This window comes from Musca vetustissima, unplaced genomic scaffold (assembly GCF_032173495.1).
Source record: "Musca vetustissima isolate MV318-11 ecotype Yass unplaced genomic scaffold, APGP_CSIRO_Mvet_v1 utg1718, whole genome shotgun sequence".
Taxonomy (NCBI): Eukaryota; Metazoa; Arthropoda; class Insecta; order Diptera; family Muscidae; genus Musca; species Musca vetustissima.
In genome coordinates, this window is record NW_026876237.1 from 96,493 (window position 1) to 118,687 (window position 22,195).

Here is a 22,195-nt window from a genome sequence, read left to right on the forward strand (position 1 = left end):
ATTTTTGTTATTATATTGTTGTAGCTTTATGGTAGTATTTTAGTTTAGTTAAATTATAATGACAATGTAAACTATTAACTGCCATTGGATATTACAATGTATGTTCAAATAATGGGTTAAATAAGTGCTAAAATGTATTGCCTTGAATTAGGTTAGAATAATTTTTCAATAATTATTTTATGGAATGAAATATATTTCTATACATACAGGCAAATTGGTAGTAATCTGAACATTTTCTCTGTAGCAAATGTAGAAAAAAACTACCCTCAGAAGCTGAGCAATTTTTTCTACAAAAAAAACTATCCTCAGTAGCTGAGCAAATTTTTTTCTATAAAAAACAACTATCCTCAGTAGCTGAGCAAATTTTTTTCTATAGAAAAACTATCCTCAGTAGCTGAGCAAATTTTTTTCCTATAGAAAAAACTATCCTCAGTAGCTGAGCAAATTTTTTTCCTATAGAAAAAACTATCCTCAGTAGCTGAGCAAATTTTTTTCTATAGAAAAAACTATCCTCAGTAGCTGAGCAAATTTTTTTCTATAGAAAAAACTATCCTCAGTAGCTGAGCAAATTTTTTTCTATAGAAAAAACTATCCTCAGTAGCAGAGCAAATTTTTTTCTATAGAACAAACTATCCTCAGTAGCAGAGTAAATTTTTCTCTATTGAAAAAAAACTATCCTCAGTAGCTGAGCAAATTTTTTTCTATAGAAAAACCTATCCTCAGTAGCTGAGCAATTTTTTTCCATAGAAAAAACTATCCTCAGTAGCTGAGCAATTTTTTTTTCTATATAAAAAAACTATTATCAGTTCCTGAGCAATTTTTGTTCTCCACATTTCTAATAGAAAATTGGTCATGAACCTATAGAACTACTTCCTAAAAAAATTAAATCATTTAAATAGATAATTCCAAAGATTAACAAATCCGCATATCCTATCATCGAATCTTTTTTTTTAATAAGTGTTCAATTTCAACATCACTTATTTCCTCTACTTCCGACAATTCATTGATTCTTATATAAAAAGCCACTTGTGGTGGTATTGAATTTTTACGAAACAAAAAAAATACAACAATTCAAGGAAATCCCAATACAAGAACACTTGTGCGAATGATTACTCTCTTCCGACGTCGCCATCACCACCACCACCTGTTTTGTGACGAACATGACCCTTAAGACAATCGTTCATATATATTTCGATGGCTCCTGGCGAAGGCGTAAAACAAAAAAAGTTAAGGAAAAAACTACTCCACATATCTCTCTTCCTTCATCGAAATCCAAAAGTGTCGCGCTGTGATAATTCGACAATCGTGAAATGATTTTTTGCTGACGCCGAAGAAACAAAAAAAAAAATCCTCCAAACACAGCCCCGACTAGTGCTGCTGCTGTTGTTGCTATTTTTAGTTTCATCGTCTTAGACGTGAACGGAAATAAAAGCAATTCGACAAGACATGGCATGAAATTCCCAAGACCATTGAAAGATTGTGATAAGGAAAAAACTGCACAGAAAAAAATTTTTTGCTCAGGAACTGAGGAAGAAAAAATATTTGCTCAGCTATTGAGGATAGTTTTTTTTTCTATAAAAAAATTTTGCTCAGCTACTGAGGATAGTTTTTTCTATGGAAAAAAATTTGCTCAGCTACTGAGGATAGTTTTTTCTATAGAAAAAAAATTTGCTCAGCTACTGGGGATAGTTTTTTCTATAGAAAAAAATTTGCTCAGCTACTGAGGATAGTTTTTTGTATAGAAAAACATTTGCCAGCTACTGAGGATAGTTTTTTTTCTATTGAAAAACAGTTCCTCAGCTACTGAGGATAGTTTTTTTTCTATTGAAAAACATTTGCTCAGCTACTTAGGATCGTTTTTTCTATAGAAAAAAATTTGCTCAGGAACTGAGGAAGGATTTTTTCTATAAAAAAATTTGCTCAGCTACTGAGGATAGTTTTTTCTATAGAAAAACATTTGCTCAGCTACTGAAGATAGTTTTTTTCTATTGAAAAACAGTTCCTCAGCTACTGAGGATAGTTTTTTCTATAGAAAAAAATTTGCTCAGCTACTGAGGATAGTTTTTTTCTATAGAAAAACATTTGCTCAGCTACTGAGGATAGTTTTTTTCTATAGAAAAAAATTTGCTCAGCTACTGAGGAAAGTTTTTTCTATAGAAAAAAATTTGCTCAGCTACTGAGGAAAGTTTTTTCTATAGAAAAAAATTTGCTCAGCTACTGAGGAAAGTTTTTTCTATAGAAAAAAATTTGCTCAGCTACTGAGGAAAGTTTTTTCTATAGAAAAAAATTTGCTCAGCTACTGAGGAAAGTTTTTTCTATAGAAAAAAATTTGCTCGGCTACTGAGGAAAGTTTTTTCTATAGAAAAAAATTTGCTCAGCTACTGAGGAAAGTTTTTTCTATAGAAAAAAATTTGCTCAGCTACTGAGGAAAGTTTTTTCTATAGAAAAAAATTTGCTCAGCTACTGAGGAAAGTTTTTTCTATAGAAAAAAATTTGCTCAGCTACTGAGGAAAGTTTTTTCTATAGAAAAAAATTTGCTCAGCTACTGAGGAAAGTTTTTTCTATAGAAAAAAATTTGCTCAGCTACTGAGGAAAGTTTTTTCGATAGAAAAAAATTTGCTCAGCTACTGAGGAAAGTTTTTTCTATAGAAAAAAATTTGCTCAGCTACTGAGGAAAGTTTTTTCTATAGAAAAAAATTTGCTCAGCTACTGAGGAAAGTTTTTTCTATAGAAAAAAATGTGCTCAGCTACTGAGGAAAGTTTTTTCTATAGAAAAAAATTTGCTCAGCTACTGAGGAAAGTTTTTTCTATAGAAAAAAAATTTGCTCAGCTACTGAGGATAGTTTTTTTCTATAGAAAAAAATTTGCTCAGCTACTGAGGAAAGTTTTTTCTATAGAAAAAAATGTGCTCAGCTACTGAGGAAAGTTTTTTCTATAGAAAAAAATTTGCTCAGCTACTGAGGAAAGTTTTTTCTATAGAAAAAAAAATTTGCTCAGCTACTGAGGATAGTTTTTTTCTATAGAAAAAAATTTGCTCAGCAACTGAGGATAGTTTTTTCCACAGAAAAAATTTGCTCCGCTACTGAGGATAGTTTTTTCTATAGAAAAGGAAGACTTTTTTCTATAGAAAAGGAAGACTTTTTTCTATAGAAAAAAATTGCTATGGAACTAAGCAAGGCTTTTTCCAATAGAAAAAAATTTGCTCAGGATCTTTTTTCTATAGAAAAAAGTTTGCTCAGAAACTGAGGAAAAATAGCCTTCCTCATTTCCTGAGGAATTTTTTTCTATAAAATCAAGACTTCCTCATTTCCAGAGGAAATATTTTCTATAGAAAAAAGTCTTCTTTAGTTTCTGAGGAAATTTTTTACTGTAGGAAAAATCCTTTCTCAGTTCCAGAGGATTTTTTTTTTTTAGAAAAAAAAAACTGTCCTCATATTTTTCTTGAGCAAGTATGTTTCAATAGAAAAAGGTACTTACTTCTTCAGTTCCTGAACGACTTTTTTCTATAGAAAATCCCTTCCTTAGTTCCTGAAAATTTGTTCCATAAAAAAAAACCTTCTATAGTTTCTGAAGTGTTTCTGTTGTAAAAACCTTCCTCAGTTCCTGAGGATTTTTTTTTTTTTTTTTTTTTTTTTTTTGAGAAAAAAGTGTCCTAAGTTGTTGAGCAAAATTGTTTCTATAGAACAACTGTCCTCCGTTAGTGAGCATGTTTTCAATAGAAAAAAACTGTCCTCAGTGCCCGAGCAATTTGTTTCCTATAGGAAAAAAAACTGTCCTCAGTTCCTGTGCAAATTTTTTCCATAGTAAAAAACTGTCCTCAGTTCTTGAGCCAATTTGTTTCTATAGAAGAAACAGCCTCAGTTCCTGAGCAAATGTTTTTCTATAGAAAAAAACATCCTCACTTCCTGATGAATTTTTTTATAGAAAAAAACCTTCCTAAGTTCCTGAGGAATTTTTTTCTATAAAAAAAAGCCTTCCTCAGTTCCTGAGGAAATTTTTCTAAATTTGTTTTTTTCCAGTGTCCCAAATTGTCAATTATTGCTCAATTGAGGGTGATAGTGGTAGAAAAAAAATCATAGAATTTCCTAATAGAGATACAAGTGTGACTGTGACTACAAATCTAACGCCTTATGTTACAAATCTTGTTCACTTTTTTTGTTGGATTCCAAAGCAAGGAAGCAAAAAGGCTATTGGAATAAAAAAGGACTACAACTTATCTTTGAATGAATCTTGAAAATGTTGCTGATATTTCAATTGTCTCTGCTGGTGTTCGCCAAAAAACAAACCTCCGAACAAAAAACCCAGTCAAGATGAAAAAGACAAGATAATAAAAAATGCAATGGTCTAACGAATAACTCACACCACTCAGATATAAAAAATTATATATTTAGTAAAAATATAAAATAATAAAAATTAAATAATTTTTAGTACTGAGATTAGAAGTAAGACTGCTTACATTTTTTCCTTGCATTGATTTCTTTTAGAGCCATAAAAAGTTATTATAATGTTTAATAGTTTTTCTAATTTAGTTCTGAGCTTTAGCTTTTATTGTGAAACCTTGCATTTTTATTACCTTTAAACTTTGTATTGATAAAACTTTTAAAAGTTATTTTTTTTGAATAATCAAAAAGAACACCCAAAATAAATAACTCGGCAATAGACATCATCTATGAGAATTACCATGAAACACATTCGAACCCCTTGCCTCAAACAGCCAGCCAGTCACCTCACCTTAACCCGTCCTAACTAACATCTATCTCCGAATTGTAGTTGCTTGCTGTCTGTTATCATTTCTTTGACTTTGGTCTGTTTTTTTTTTTACCACAATAAAATGAACTAACAAACAACAACAACATAGCAGCCAAAATAACCTTCAAACATGAAAATTGTTTTATTATTTTAAATAAATCATCACACGAATATAAAAAGAAAAAAAACACAACAATAAACCAAACAACAGCAAAAAGTAACCCAACTACTCTGAGACCCAAACCTAAAACCGGAGCATTCAACTAATTTGCCAATGAATTCATTTCCATTCGTATCCGTTTCATATGTTAACTTTATTTGTAGAAAAACAAATTGAATGGCCTTCTTCTCCCCCACCTCATCTTGGTCTTAGCTATCATCACCAGGATTTCCTAGGGCCATCATCGTTTAAGCCGACAATACATTCCAGCTGCCTTAACTCGTCTTTATTTGATGGTGGTGGTGGCGATGATGATTATGATGTTGATGAGACGATGATGATAAAGAGTTAGAAAAAGGAGTAGCCGGTTGTGTTATAACCAAAAAGATTTTTTACATGGCCAAATGTATTTAAATTTTATCACTTTTTTTTGAAGGGGAATAGGTGAAAATATACAGTGGTATGAAATAATTCAAGAATGGGATGTTGGTTGTATAGTCGAAATGACTCCACCATATTTTCCTTGGAAAGCCGTGGTCTCCATGAACTTTTCCATGGAAAAGCGTGGTCTCCACCAACTTTTGCATGGAAAACGGGAGTCTCCACTACATATTCCTTGAAAATCGGTGTCTCCACCAACTTTTGCATGGAAAACGGGAGTCTCCACTACATTTTCCTTGAAAAATCGGGGTCTCCACCAACTTTTCCATGGATAACGGGAGTCTCCACCATCTTTTCCATGGAAAACCGGGGTCTCCACCACATTTTCCATGGAAAACCGGGAGTCTCCACCAACTTTTGCATGGAAAACCGGGGTCTCCACCAACTTTTCCATGGAAAACCGGGGTCTCCACCAACTTTTCCATGGAAAACCGGGGTCTCCACCAACTTTTCCATGGAAACCGGTGTCTCCACCATCTTTTCCATGGAAAACCGGGGTCTCCACCACATTTTCCATGGAAAACCGGGAGTCTCCACCACATTTTCCATGGAAAACCGGGGTCTCCACCAACTTTTCCATGGAAAACCGGGGTCTCCACCAACTTTTCCATGGAAAACCGGGGTCTCCACCAACTTTTCCATGGAAAACCGGGGACTCCACCAACTTTTCCATGGAAAACCGGGGTCTCCACCAACTTTTCCATGGAAAACCGGGGTCTCCACCATCTTTTCCATGGAAAACCAGGGTCTCCACCACATTTTCCATGGAAAACCGGGGTCTCCACCACATTTCCATGGAAAACCGGTTTCTCCACCACATTTTCCATGGAAAACCGGGAGTCTCCACCAACTTTTCCATGGAAAATCGGGGTCTTTACCAACTTTTCTATGGAAAACCGGGGTCTCCACCAACTTTTCCATGGTAAACCGGGGTCTCCACCGACTTTTCCATGGAAAACCGGGGTCTCCACCAACTTTTCCATGGAAAACCGGGGTCTCCACCAACTTTTCCATGGAAAACCGGGGTCTCCACCAACATTTCCATGGAAAACCGGGGTCTCCACCAACTTTTCCATGGAAAACCGGGGTCTCCACCTACTTTTCCATGGAAAACCGGGGTCCCCACCAACTTTTCCATGGAAAACCGGGGTCTCCACCAACTTTTCGATGGAAAACCGGGGTCTCCACCTCATTTTCACTGGAAAACCGTGGGGCTCCTCCACTTTTTCCATGGAAAACCGTTGTCTCCACCACTTTTTCCATGGAAAACGGGAGTCTACACCAACATTTACCTAACAATCCGGGGTCTCCACCACATTTTCCATACAAAACAGTGTTCTCCACCATGGAAAACCGTGGTCTTCATCAACTTTTCTATGGGAAACCAGGGTCTCCAGCAATTTTTCCATGGAAAACCGGGATCTCCAACAACTTATCCATGGAAAACCGTGGTCTCCACTAACTTTTTCATGGAAAACCGGGGTCTCCACCACATTTTCCATGGAAAACCGGGGTCTCCACCACATTTTCCATGGAAAACCGTGGTCTCCACCAACATTTCCATGTAAATCCAGGGCTTCGCCATCGATTGACATCCAAGGTCTCAGCCAACAACACACATCAAATTTAAAATGCTTCGCCACTGTTCGCCGTCACAAAGTTTCATCACTTTTATGGCTTCAAAATATTATTCCCTCTATTTTTACATTGAAGAAAAAAATAAATCAAAATATCCAAATTTGTATTTCTTTTTGCCATTTGGATTTTGTTTTAATTTATTTTATTAGCTGGTAAAGTGCATAATGGCTTACATGACGCCCAAATAGACATTGGTGTTTACAACAGAACACCCATGCACACTCACACACACTCACACAAGTTCAACACCATGTCGATGTAGAGAACCTGTAAGGTCCCTTGTAAAACCACAGCGAAAGAATGAAACTTATGACCATGAGGATGATACCGGCAACGGAAAAAACAATCAACTAACCAAAAACGAAAAAAGAAATCCCCAAAAAATGGGAATCACTTTCCAAGGCAAGGAAAAACTTTTTACCTTCGAATCAAAAACGAAAAGAAAAAAAGATGAGCGAAAAAACAACAACAGCAACAGAAACGGGAAGAAGAAGAGCCTTAACAATGTTAAACAACAAATTTTTAATTTCTTTTTGTTTCAAACGAAAATTTTCAAACAATACCGAAACACATTTAGACACACGTACACATATACCAGCGGTTCGATAACCAACAACCACATCTAATATGAGTTGTTACATCTTCTTTGTGTTGGTGTTGAACTCCAATAAAAAATAAGGAAGACCTATTCATAACAAAAACAGAACACGGACCACCAACTGCTAGAGGTTAGCAGGAAGAAACTGAAACAAAAAAACAGAAGCGGAAACCCATATCTTCGTTCTACCGTTTGTCAGTTGTTTCGCTTGGTGGCAACTGGTACCACTTGGAGAGAGAAAAAACTTCAGTTCAGTTAATTAGAAATCACAATGCTTAATTTTTACATGATTTTCTTAGTTGTTTTCTAAGGTCTTTTACTTCTTCTATGGCATGATGGTGGTGGTGTCTTCTCCCGATGTCTTCTTTGTCGGAAAAAGTTTCAAAAGAATTTGTAACAAATTGGGTAGTTTAATTTGATTTGGCCAGGAGAAGATAACCAGCATATCCGTGAAGGTTTACATGACGATGGACAGGATGAGTATGGAAAAAATATTTACAATTGGAAACATAAGGTCTCCTTTCTACGGATATTCAAGGTTTCCAAGAAGCTCTACATGGAAATCTATGGTCTCCCCCTAATCCAAAGATTCCACCACATTGTACATGAAAATTCTAGTTCTCCAAAAAATTTTCCATGGACATCCAAAGTTTCCCCCAAGTTCTCTGCAAAGTCTCCGCCATGTACTATATAGAAATCTAAGGTCTCCACCGAGTTCTGCATTTAAATCCATGGCCTCCAACAACTTTTTTATCAAAATTCCAGGTTACCCATAAGTCTTCCATGGAACTCCACCAATTTTTCTACGAAGTTCTGCATTAAAATCGAAGGTTTTCTTTAAAATCCACAAACTTTTCCATTGAAAACAGATGTCTCCACCACATTTTCCATGGAAAACCATTTTCCATGGAAAACCATGGAAAAAAAAGTGGTGGAGACCACGGTTTTCCATGGAAAACCGTGGTCTCCACCACTTTTTCCCTGGAAAACCTTGGTCTCCAACACTTTTTCCATGGAAAACCGTGGTCTCCACCACTTTTTCCATGGAAAACCGTGGTCTCCACCACTTTTTCCATGGAAAACCGTGGTCTCCACCACTTTTTCCATGGAAAACCGTGGTCTCCACCACTTTTTCCATGGAAAACCGTGGTCTCCACCACTTTTTCCATGGAAAACCGTGGTCTCCACCACTTTTTCCATGGAAAACCGTGGTCTCCACCACTTTTTCCATGGAAAACCGTGGTCTCCACCACTTTTTCCATGGAAAACCGTGGTCTCCACCACTTTTTCCATGGAAAACCGTGGTCTCCACCACTTTTTCCATGGAAAACCGTGGTCTCCACCACTTTTTCCATGGAAAACCGTGGTCTCCACCACTTTTTCCATGGAAAACCGTGGTCTCCACCACTTTTTCCATGGAAAACCGTGGTCTCCACCACTTTTTCCATGGAAAACCGTGGTCTCCACCACTTTTTCCATGGAAAACCGTGGTCTCCATTAACTTTTCCATGGAAAACCGGGGTCTCCACCAACTTTTCCATGGAAAACCGGGGTCTCCACCAACTTTTCCATGGAAAACCGGGGTCTCCACCAACATTTCCTTGGAAAACCGGTGTCTCTAACAACTTTTCCACGTAAAACCGGGGTCTCCATTAATTTTTTCATGGAAAACCGGGGTCTCCACCAACTTTTCCATGGAAAACCGGGGTCTCCACAAACTTTTCCATGGAAACCGGGGTCTCCACCAACTTTTCCATGGAAAACCGGGGTCTCCACCAACTTTTCCACCACGATTTTCGTGGTCTCCACCCCATTTCCCATGGAAACCCGGGTCTACACCAATTTTTTCAAGGGAACTCCAAGGTCTACATCAACTTATCCACCCACTTGTCCAATGTAAATCCAAGTTTTCCTCCAACTTTATCAATGGAAATCCAATTCATCACCACTTTTACATCCAGATCCAAGGTCTCCACAAAGTTTTGGAAATGGAAGAAAACCCGTAGTGACCTCTAAATTTCCATGGAATTCCTAGGTCTCACCCAGGTTTGCATTTAACACCCAGGTCTTCCCCAAAATCTCAAGGAAAAACAGTGGTTTCGTCCAAGTTTTCCTTAGTCTCCTTTCTGTGTTCTCCCATCTCCTCCTTAAGGTTTTCCACGCTAGCCACTCAATTATTGATTCTATCGCCACCTATTTAATATGAGGAACAACAAATAGACAGCCTTAATTTTGTTACCCGCCCCATTGTTTGTTCAGATACAACTAATAATCCACCCAGCCGGACCCAGTCAATCGGTGGCAAACTTAATAAGCAGGGAGGTGTTGTTTTTGTTGCTGTTATTCTTCTTCTTATTTAGTTGAACTTCTTTAACGAAATAATGAAGAGAAAAGTGGAAAAGTTTTTGTGTGTTTTTTCACCTCCCTTGTTATTTGGTTCGGTGGTTAGCAGAGCAGGGGGTAGGAAGGAGGTAGAATTCGATAATAAGCCCTCAATTGAAGATATTCATCCTAATGAGATGATTTCGACACGGTTTCGGTTGTGTTGTTTTTGGCCTTAGATGGTTAGCGGAAGGTCAGTCTGATGCGAAATAAAACAATTTGTGTAGATAGATACAGTATCGAGAATTGAAATTATTCTAAGGTTAGTAAAATTTATTAGTAAAACTTCGACACTTTGTGGGAGTGGTACCTGAAAGGGTGGACCGGTAGACACCATAAAAATGTAGACACCTTGTATGATAAGCCTTTTTCAAACTGATACAGACTAAGGTCCCCACAACAGAGGAACAGAGTTCTCCACCCATTTTCCATGGAAAACAGAGGTCTCCACCACATTTTCCACGAAACCGGGGGCCTTCACCACATTTTCCATGGAAATCAGAGGTCTCCACCAACTTTTTCAATGGAAATCCAATTCATCACCAATTTTACATCTCGATCCAAGGTCTCAACAAAGTTTTGGGAATCGAAGAAAATCCGTAGTGGCCATCAACTACAGACTAAGGTCCCCACAACAGAAAAACGTCCAATTGTGATCCATCTTCAAAACAGCGGATGGGCATGAACCCTACTGACCCTCAATAGACTAGTCGGCGAACAAAAGCGGAAAAAGTGGCTAGAACATCTGAAGTGTTGTAACATCGGTACCAGATCGAGTACGTTGTATGCAAAGGTTAAGTCGCTCTTGATATAAGAAAGGAAAAAAGATCGGGCATCGCGTTCTCGTTTAACGCCTTTGAGGCGACAGATTCGAAGAGGTGCGCGTGTTGTTTTAACCGGCAATTCATACATCAATTCGAGAGCGACAGGGAGATGAAAAAATATAGCGTCATATACAGTACTTTCCGATCGATGAGGAACCACAATAATTTACGTTGGAGGATGTTGCAATTGACATCAGAAGTGCAAAAACATCCAAGGCTCTTGGTCCTGATAAAATCTCAATTAAGATGTTAAAATAGCTACATGAGCCAGGAGTAGAGTGCCTAAGCCAAGCCTAGAAAATATGCAGAGTTGTCCTGCCTATCCGTGTATATTGCAGACCGATCTCACTATTTTCGGCAATAGATAAGACTCTTGAGCCATTACTACACTTGCGGATCATAAACAAGAACTCGGGAAGCACGCCATTTCCACACACATAACGAAAGGGCTTAACCAAAAAAGACCGTGTGATAAGACAATGTTGGTTACGATTGATCTATCCAAGGCATTTGATGCTTCAGTCACGTCAAGAAGTGCACTGCAGCCAAGTTTGAAATGTTAGGTCGTGAATTATATGTGTGGACGCCAGTCGTAAGAGAAATTCAGAAAAATTATGTTAAAGATCCGTAGAGCGGAACAGGAAGTTCCAGAACTGGAACCTTTCTGGAATTTAACATCTGCCATAGGTTAAATAAATACCGCACATACTTAGCAGATCTTTTCCATACGAAAAATATCGAAATATCCCAAGGTTATAGGGGTCACATTCGATAGCTTGCATCTATCGTCCATGCATGGCACAGCTATTTTTGAGATTAGGTCTGGAGCTGGAACAAGGCCATCAAGTCACTAGCCGCCAGTTCTTGAGAAGCTACTAAAGAAACATTGTATACAAACCATACAGCGATATGCCGGTCTGTGCGGTTACAGTGTGGATCGTCAACGTTAATGCAATGCAAAATCCATCTGAACCACCACGTTATGAAGGAAAGATCTTCATGATTTAGAGGGAAGTCTGGAGGTACAAAAGACAACCTTTAGATCAACCGGTCTATCAGGTAGGATTGAATCGTATTCATAATGTTGCAGTTGAGTAATCAATTCGAGAATACAGGGTAAATATAATCCTCGGAGAACACCCGCTATCAATAGCAACAGAAAAGCAGCAGCTACCGCGACTAACCAAAGTATTTGTATTTCGAAAACAGACCTGCCAGAATGCCACCCTGAGAACTGCAACAGAGTGGCTCCTCAAGAGACGAAGATCATACCCGACCATAGACACAATCAAATGTTGTCGTTGCCATACCTGCTTGGGTGTTATTGTCGGAAACATCCCTATTAAGATCTCTCTCGATCTTTATTATGTAGAGAGAGAGCCAAAGATACAAACGTGATGAACAGGCTTATCAGACAGGCCTGGATAGCATTCATACAGATTCAGTCACCCAGGCAGTAGAACAATACCATATGAATGCTGTACTCGGAGACCATATATCATCCATAGCTTCAGAGGAGAAGCAGCAGTCTAGACAGACACGAGTAGTCTTAGCACAGCTAAGATCAGGATTGGGCAAACAGACCTGCCAGAACTGCAACAGAGTGGCTCCTCATGATATCAACGGCCAATGCTAATGAAGAGACGAAGATCATACCCGACCATAGACACAATCAAATGTTGTCGTTGCCATACCTGCTTCGGTGTTATTGTCGGAAACAACCCTATTAAGATCTCTCTCTCTCTCTCTCTGTCGTGATCAATAGGCTTATCAGACAGACCTAGATAGCATTCATACATATTCAGTCACCCAGGCAGTAGAACAATACCATATGAATGCTGTACTCGGAGACCATATATCATCCATAGCTTCAGAGAAGAAGCAGCAGTCTAGACAGACACGAGTAGTCTTAGCACAGCTAAGATCAGGATTGGGCAAACCGAATTGTGGTCATAATCCCAACATGTAGACTAGAACCAAACGACGCGTTGCACCTATTCAACTGTCCAGCTAAGCCTACTGACTTGTTTCTGAATTCTCTATGTACGCAACCCATACAGGTTGAACCCTTCTGGAATTGAACACAGATTAGTAAGAACCGGGCAACAAGTAATTGATTCTCCTTTTTATGTTTCAGTTGCAGCAACAAAGCAGAGATCTGTGTGGTGTAACCGCCTCTGGCATAGTGGATAATGTCTGTCCGTCTTGTGGCTATAGTCCACCGGGTTTTTCCTCAGTAGAGCTAAATACGGGAACTTCAACCAAACAGATGCGACTTCGAGTCTCATAGGGAAAGTGGTTGACAAAAATGAGGTAAAACGTATAAATCATCTGGACCGGGCGATATAACATCGGTAGTGGAGGACATCTATAGGGTGTGTCTGACTCCATCGTGTGTACCGGATGTGTGGAAAGAGTCACTTACAATCTCAAGGCGAAAAAACCAAATCACTCCGCACCAAACACGACAGGCTCAATAACCTATCATCCATTCTCCTCAATAGATTGTCAACTACGATGGAAAAGGAATGCTGAGGAGAGAGTGAGACACTTTATATAGGGAAAAGCTCCCCATCGATTGTACATTGGCTGTATAGCACTGTTGTGAGACCCATCTTGTACTATGTTGACATCCGGCAAAATGGACAAAGATACAAAAATCTGCTTCGATTCTCACAACTGGAGCCGCGATGATTGAAAGCGATACTGAACTTAAGGTATCTATGTATCAAACAGCACATCATGTTCTATGGGAACGTAAACTTTCAAAATGCCGACATCCTATTTTTAGCCCCTCTATCATAATTTCCCGATAAATATTTTTTGTATTGCACAGTGTTATGAAACCTCCATTGTAGCCTCAATTCCGAATAGAATAGGCCAAGAAGTTCATTCATTGAGTGTAGAGCTCTGAATATCCCTTCACCAAGTATCCATATGTTTTTTTTTTACTTTATTCTTAACATCCTCCTTTATTTGTAAGTCCTTTACTGTACGTCCAATATCCTTGAGCTAATTTGCTACACTCTTTTTTCACATCTGAGTGTGAGTATGTCTGTGTATATAAATGAAAAACAAAAAACAACAACAACAACAACATGAACAACCAAAAAAGAAACACTTGTTCAGCTTTGGAATTGAATTAGCCGACGATTTTCTTTTACATCATGAGTGAGCGAAGTGTTTGTTTGTTTGTTTGCTTCCATGGCCCCTGGCATATACAAGAAAAAAAATCCGTTGAGTATGCACATCCTACAACTGTTTCTATTTACACTTGACTTATAAGTGTGTTGTAGGCAAGCTGACTGGCAGTCAGAGCAATTCATCACATATTCAAACTCATGGGAGCTAACATAAGAAAGGAACTAACCACCATTCAAGTGTTCAAGGAAGTATCGTTGGTTGGTTTTGAAGGAGGCCGAAGTTCAGCCAATGAGAAGGGGAAAGGAATAAGGAATTTGGGGAAGTAAGTGTCCAGCTTCGAAACATTCAATATGCATAGCCGATGGATGCATGTTGTTCGTTATGGTCTTCTCTCTAATATATTTATTTATATCTTCAGTCACAACCAGTCCCTGGGGGTGTGAAAATATTGGCTCACTGATAATTTGTTTGATTTTTTTTATTGTCCAAGAAGAAAAAAATCAAAATACAGTCGAACTTACACAACACGAACCACCAAAACTAACGTATAGGGCCTTCGAGTTATGGAAATAATTATAAATTACATCCTGCACTTTGACTTATGGAAATTCGACTACATTAACCTTTCACATAGGAATGGTTGCCCGACTGCCTATCAATTTGTATCACATTAGTAAATTGTAGCAAATTTAGTACATAGTTGTACCAATGTCCAAAACTTCCTACATACCTCAATCCTACACCCGCACAGTCATCCTAAATTCAAGTTTCAGGATTCCAACTCTATTGGTTCACCCACAATTCAAATTGTACCAAATTTAGTACATAGTAGTACCAATGTTCAAAACTTCTTACACCCCCACAGTCATCCTAAATCCAAGTTTCAGGATTCCAACTTTATTCGTTGACCTACAATTCAAATTGCACCAAAGTTAGTACACAGTAGTACCACTTTCCAAAACTTCCTACCTACCTCAATCCTACATCCCTACAATGATCCTAAATACAAGTTTTAGGATTCCAACTCTATAGGTTCACCCACAATTCAAATTGTACCAAATTTAGTACACAATAGATCGAATTTCCAAAACCGCCTTCTTACCCCAAACCTACACCCCTACAGTGATACTAAATCCAAGATTCAGGATTCCAACTCTATCGCTTCACCCATAGTTTAAATTGTGCCAAATTTAGTACACAGTAGTACGAATTTCCAAAACTGCCTACTTAACCCAAACCGTCACCCCCAGAGTGATACTAAATCCATGTTTCAGGATTCCAACTCTATCTGTTCACCCACAATTTAAATTGTACAAAATTTAGTACACAGTAGTAAGAATTTCTAAAACATTCTACACACCCCAATCATACCCCCACACTGATCCTAAAACCAAGTTTCAGGATTCCACCTCTATCGGTTCACCCACAATTCAAATTGTACTAAATTTAGTACATAGTAGTACCAATTTCCAAAACTTCCTACATACCCTAATTCTACACCTCCAAGGTGATCCTAAATTAAAAATTCAGGATTCCAACTCTATCGGTTCACCCACAATTCAAATTGTACCAAATTTAGTACACATTAGTACCAATTTCCAAATCTACCTACATACTCCAATCCTACACCTCCACAGTGATCCTGAATCAAAATTCAGGATTCAAACTTTATCGCTTCACCCACAATTTAAATTGTACCAAATTTAGTACACATTAGTACAAATTTCTAAAACTTCCTACATATTTCAATCTTACACCTCAACAGTGATCCTGACTCCAAATTTCATAATTCTAGCTCTATTGGTTCACCTAAAATTCAAATTGTACCAAATTTAGTACCATTTAGTACCCATAAGTATTATTTTCTTAAACTGAATCCTGACCCTAATCCTACATCCCTACAGTGGTCCTTACTCCAAATTTTATTGTTCCCGCTCTATCGGTTCACCCAAATCCAAATTGTACCAATTATAGTACGATTTAGTACTTTTCGTACTCATAAGTAACAAATTTCCAAAACTACGTACATACCCCAATCCTATACTCCAACGGTAATGTTAATATCAATTTTCAGGATTCCAGCTCGATTTGTACCTCTAAATTAAATTTGTACCAAATATAGTACCATATAGTACTTTTCGTAAACCAAAACCAAATTTCAGAGTTCTAGCTCCACCGGTTCGCCAAATACAAATGGCATCACATTTAGTACGTTTTAGTACTTTTCGTACCGTTCTAGTACGAATTTCCAAAAACCCAGCCTTATCTGTCACATTTGAACCAAGAGTGACCCTCACCCAAAATTTCAAGATTCTAGCTTCAGCCGTTTTGTCTGGGCGTTGATGAATCGTTAAATCAGTCAGTCAGTCAATCACTTTACTCTTTTATTAGTATAGATTTCGAGAAATTATTGTTAACCACATTTTATTTTAAAATCCAAAGTTTTATAGCATATTTTTAGGAGTTGTTTACATTTTTAATTTTCAATACGACATTTTGTAGCATATTTTTAGGCGCAAATTTAAATTTGAAAACGCAACAACAATACCTACCTTGAGCTTTGTTTTTTTTCTATTTAAAATTTATGACCTTTGTCAATTTCCTTTTATTTCTATGCTTTCTAAATTTTTAAAATTCAAAAAAACAACAATAAGAAAATAGAAACATTTTTCGAAACTTACCGCTCCCTGGGGTCTTCTGTGAGCCCGTTGTGCTACTACTGGCAGCAGCAGATGTTGTTGAAGTCCTTTCATGTTTTAGCTGGACATCGGCCAAATTTAAATGTTGTTGTTGTTGTTTCTGTGTGGAGCCTTGTCCTGCTCCAGCTACAGCAGCTGCTGTAGGTATTGTTTCGACATTCGCACCATTGAGATTTACACGTGAAGAATTATGATGATTTTTATGGACAATATTGGCAGCAATAGTTGCAATATTACTATTACCATTGTTGTTATTGTTGCTGTTATTATTGTTGCCATTGGCATTTGTTAAACGCAAATAGGTGGTGGTTGTACCGCCATTACCTCCAGCAGCAGCAACATTTGTTGCCTTACCATTACCCCCAGTATTGGTACTGGCCGTAGCTGTCAAAATATGCCTTGGCTGTCCCTTGGCGGAGGCTAAAATATCACCCAATTTGGTGGTGGTTATTGTTGTTGCCCCACCACCACCACTACTATTCAGCGCTGAGGATGAATTATGATGACCACCACCATTGTTGTTGTTATTAGCAGTATTGTTATTTGTTCCATTATTTGCTTTGCTTTGAGATTTTTTGTGACGTGTAAAGGTGATAGTATTTGGTTTTGTGTTGACAACATTACCTCCTGCTCCGGACGTTGTCAGAATTTGGGATTGGTGTTGTTGGTGCTGCTGTTTCTGTTGCATGGAGGACAAAGATGATGAGGATAAGCTTAGCTTATGTTCCACTGTCAATGAATTGGCCAACGATGAAGACGAAGCCGAGGATGATTTTGCAATATTTGCTAAGGATGAGGTAGAATTGGCACCTGATGATATATTCGAAGAAGAAGATGCTGTTCCGGCCGATGTCGACGACAATGCCGTTGATGATGAATTGCGTATGACCAGAATTGATTGGGATTTTTCTAAACGTTTTAATGTTTGCAAAACAAAAGGACCCTTGTCATCGCCGCCACCATTTGTCGTAGATGATGATGACGAGGCTGATGTTAGGCTACCGAAACGGTTGCTGTCTGTGCTTAAACTCCGAGAAGTCTGGGAAATAAAGAGATTGGAAGGGAGAAATTGGTTAATAAAGATATGTGGATTATATTCAATATTTTATAAAAAAAAGTTATAGTTATGTAGTTCATAGTTTGGTATAGACAGAAACACAGTCAAATCTGTGATGGAAAACCGAAAACGAACCTGTCAATAGAATCCTTTATTTCGAAAAAAAAAAATAGAAAAGCCTGGATTGTTTTCTCCGACCCACATCGGAAAAAAAACTAAATTGTACCCACTTTTGATGTACCTATGGACTTATTTTCCGCACATGGGTAATATAAAGTTGTTGGTCCAAAAATAAAGATGTTGGTCCATTTGATACCGTAAATGTTATCCGATCATTACCAACAACAATAATAGAATTCTTCTTTGGTTAGAACCAGTACTACATGCAAAATGGCTATTGGTCCATAACTGTGGCCTGTATCGTGTTTACAAATTATAATAAATAATGTACGAACGGATACACATGTCTAGATCGACTCAGCTTGTCGAGTCGAGACGATCGGGCCTAGGACCAATATTTCGCGGCGTTACAAACTCTTGGGGTCACACCAAGCTATAATACCCTGACAAAATAGTTGTATAGGATAGGTTGCCTTAGGTTGCCTTGGTACCCTCGGTGCACATCTTCACAAACAGCAAACATTTCACTGGACGGACACGGACTCTTGTATGGACTCAACCACAGGCCAGAATATAAAAACTATGGGCGGGACGGCATCTATTCTGTGTTTACAAAGTTTATGACAGTTTAACGAAACAGAGTGAGTCGATCCTCAGCCTAATTGAGGGTGCCCGGATAAAATTAAAAAACCCTTCGACTGAGACAGGTGTGGTTGCTTGACACCCTCATCACAAGAGCAAACATTCCAACATTTGACTCGGGCACGGACGCCTTAATGCTGTGCGCGGGAACGACTTCTTTTTTGTGCTTAACGACAGATTAACGATACCATTGATTGATCTTTCCATCTGAGCCAGGAAAGCATTCCTGCAGATATGTGGGTCGACGCCTTCATGATAAATGAGGAGAACTATTTTGATACCACGGTTATTAAAGGGTCCCCCTCTAACGTGATAACGATTAACCTACCTTGATACTGCAGGGCAGGAAGCTCCAAATCTATATTGGAAACCCTGCTGTCGACTCCCTAAACGAAAAAAATCGAAAACAAAGAAGCACTGGACAATAAGGCGTTTCGAAGTGCAACCCTAACTCTATAACCGAGAAGATAGTGAGAAAGTATGAAAGAGATTATCCAAAAAAAGTCATAAGGGAACTCCTAGTGGAGAGAATTCACACCTTGCGTACAGTGGTTAGCGATGTCGAGTTCTCAACCAAGGTGGCGATTAAAGATAACCACAGCGCGGAATCAGTACCTATTCCAAGTACGAGTAAGAAGGCAGGAAGCATTCATGCAGCAACTACAGATATTTCAGCGGTAGCTGATCCTATGGAAATCAAAACCTCCTCACAGCCTTTGGCAGTGAAGAGGATGAGATCGACCGAGGAGCAGCAGCCTGCTGCAAATAAGCCGGAATTGTTGCGGACAATTCAATCTTCGGTCACCTTAGCGCCGGTAGGGGAGGAGAATGAAATTGGGAAGACCACCAATAGATAGACGAAAGTCGAACCAAGGGTTAAAGCTTTACATGAACCCTCACAGCTAAAACCGAAACTCTCTCCAGCGATGTTTCCGCAAGATAAAAGAGTAGATCTAATTGCAAAAGGCTGAAGCCGATAGGTCTATCAGCGATAGTCATTGGCTGCTTCTCAATTGTCAACTCAAGACCATTTTTCTTTCGACTTAAAACTTCAAAACACCACAAATTAGAACCATTTCAAAAACAAAATATATCGATAGCTCATGATGGGAATATGTCGATCACGATTTTAAAGCTTAAACTTCAAAACACCACAACTTAAAACTTAAACTTAAAACTTCAAAACACCAAAAATTAGAACCATTTCAAAAAATATATATCGATAGCTCATAATGGGAATGTCGATCAACTCGACATGGTTCAATATTCTTCACAGTATTTCCGAGTGGGGCAAAAGCAAGAAAATTTGCCTAGCTCTTCTTCATTTTCAAATAAACAGCAATAATCTACTTCATTGATGTATCATTTGGAAGTAAGTGATCTAATCCTGCAATGGGCCTGTTATGAATCTTACAGTAATTTTGATTTCTCGCTTTATATGAAAATTTGCCTAGCTCTTCCTCATCCTCAAATAAACAGCTATGACCCACTTCATTTATGTCCCCTTCAGAAGTAAGTGACCTAATCCTACAGAGGCCTGTTATGAGTCCTAGAGTAATTTGGATCTTTCCCTCTTCCTATTAGACAGCACGACGTAGTTCTACGACGTGAGAATTCAGGCCCGATAGTCTTCGGAAACATGGATCCAGGTTCCGCTGACCATCTGCTGCCGGCTTTCTCGCAGTAGATCTTTCGAATAGTACGCGATTTAATTTCCATAAGGGCCGCCGGACTATTGCCAGCAGTAAATAATTGACTATGTCTGACGTTTTAGTGATTTCTAAGATTTCTTTAATAACCTGCACCAGTGCCTTTCTCCATCTTCGACCCGTCTGTATATATCGATAGATCAGCCAGAGGTAAGGAGCCATTTTACTAGGATTTTCTGTTAGGAATAATTACTCCGATGTCGTTATGGGAGAAAATAGTTAATGTGAGTATTCCTACCTAAAATGGCATAATTTGAAATAATGTTGAGGCCAAAGTGCGACGATCCCCAGGCCTGGAATTGAATTGAAATATCCAACGGTTTTTAGATTACATTCAAGGCATCTTGCGGCATGCTTCAGGGTGCCTCCAGTTATAGGGAGCAACACTGATCGCTGTAAGCTACTCATTTTGGCCAGCAGGGTTCGCTGGGGAGGGCAACCGTTATATACGACCAGTGTACGATCTTGGATTTTAGCCCCCAACTCTTACCTATGGAAATTTTGCAAGAGTTCATCGATATTAGACCCTTGTTAGTACGCATCATTTTTTACGTTGGCTTGTGGTTGAGAGATTCTGCTTCTATGAAGAGGTTTATGGTTACCCCACTCAAAGATGGGAGGCGAATGTTTGGGATCTTACGTTTCTTAGTGAAGAGTACCATCATTAGCCTGGGCCCAGTTAGACAGAATTAATAAAGCACCCTGCATTATATAGGATGTTGTCTGCAGAAATTTCCCACTAACTAATAGGACTACATAATCGGCATAGGCTACATCCTTTATCGAATTTTTATGTTTGTGGTTACCCCAACCAAATATGGCAGGCGAAAGTTTGGGATCGTACGTTTCTTAGTGAGGAGTACCATTTTTGACTTTGTGGGGTTCACACTAAGATCATTAACCTGGGCTCAGGTAGACAGAGTTAATAAGGCACCTAGATAGACGACAGATAACTAGGCATAGCAGACTAATTAGACATCATCGGCATAGGCTACAACCTTTTTCAAATTTTGATCCCCAACTCTTATGGAGTTTTTGCAAAAGCAGAATGCTTTTAGACCCTTCTTAGTACGCTCCTCACAATATCTGTTTCGCGTTAGCTTGTGGTGGAGGTATTTTGCTTCTAAGGAGAGGTTTATGGTTACCCCATGGTTGAATATGACAGACGGAAGTTTGGGATCTTAAGTTTCTAAGTGAAGAGTGTCATTTTTGTCTTCGTGGGTTCTCACCAAGATCATTAGCCTGGGCCCAGTTAGACAAGGTTAATAAGACACCCTGCATTATATCGGAGGTAGTCGGCAGAAATTCCCCACTAACTAATAGGACTACATCATCGGAATAGGCTATCGAATTTCACTAGTATCACCAGAAGACACAGTAGAGGAGAGAGTACACCCTACCCCCTGGGGTATTTTTCTGCTGACAGACTTCCTCACAAAACTCTCCGCAATATATGACTTGATAATTCTATTTTCCAGAGTTCTATCAATCCATTATGTTAGTGAAGAGGTGACACCTGTACATTCGAGAGCAGATTAATTGATTCCAGCTTCACATTATTAAAGGCTTCTTCAATATCGAGGAACGCAGTCAATGTGAAACCGGAATTTTCCATATTCTTCTCAATATACCCGACCACCTCATGTAAGGCAGTATCCACAGATTTGACTTAGATGTAGGTGTTGTTGTTGTAGCAACAGAATACATGTCGTTTTGTCATGCATCGTCTGGTTCTGCATCTTCTACCTCCAAATTCAGGAATGCTGCAACTTCAGCGGGTTGCGTCCAAAGCGAATTCAGCGATAGGTCAGTAGGCTTAGCTGGGCAATTGAAGAGGTGCAACGTGTCGTGTGGTCCTAGTCCTCATGCCGGACATGTGTTAGGTATCGAGCCGTCAATTCTTGCCCAATATGAATTGAGGCGGTTGCACCATCCTGATCTTAGTTGAGCTAAGACTACTCGTTTTTGCCTTGGCAGCTGCGATGGATGGGGGTGGTCTCCAATTATGGTATTCACTCGATATTGCTATACT

At 38.7% G+C, this 22,195-nt stretch overlaps 1 protein-coding gene across 1 annotated transcript; it reads right to left on the minus strand.

Annotated features, from left to right (window-relative positions):
• Nucleotides 1-1,109: 1,109 nt before the first annotated feature.
• On the minus strand, nt 1,110-21,778 carry LOC133338798 (GATA zinc finger domain-containing protein 8-like). The gene is made up of 3 exons (XM_061546903.1): nt 21,680-21,778; nt 16,618-17,674; nt 1,110-1,201 (listed from the first exon to the last, which is right to left on the minus strand). The coding sequence occupies exons 1-3, from the start codon at nt 21,776-21,778 to the stop codon at nt 1,110-1,112; spliced, it is 1,248 nt and encodes a 415-aa protein (XP_061402887.1).
• Nucleotides 21,779-22,195: the final 417 nt, after the last annotated feature.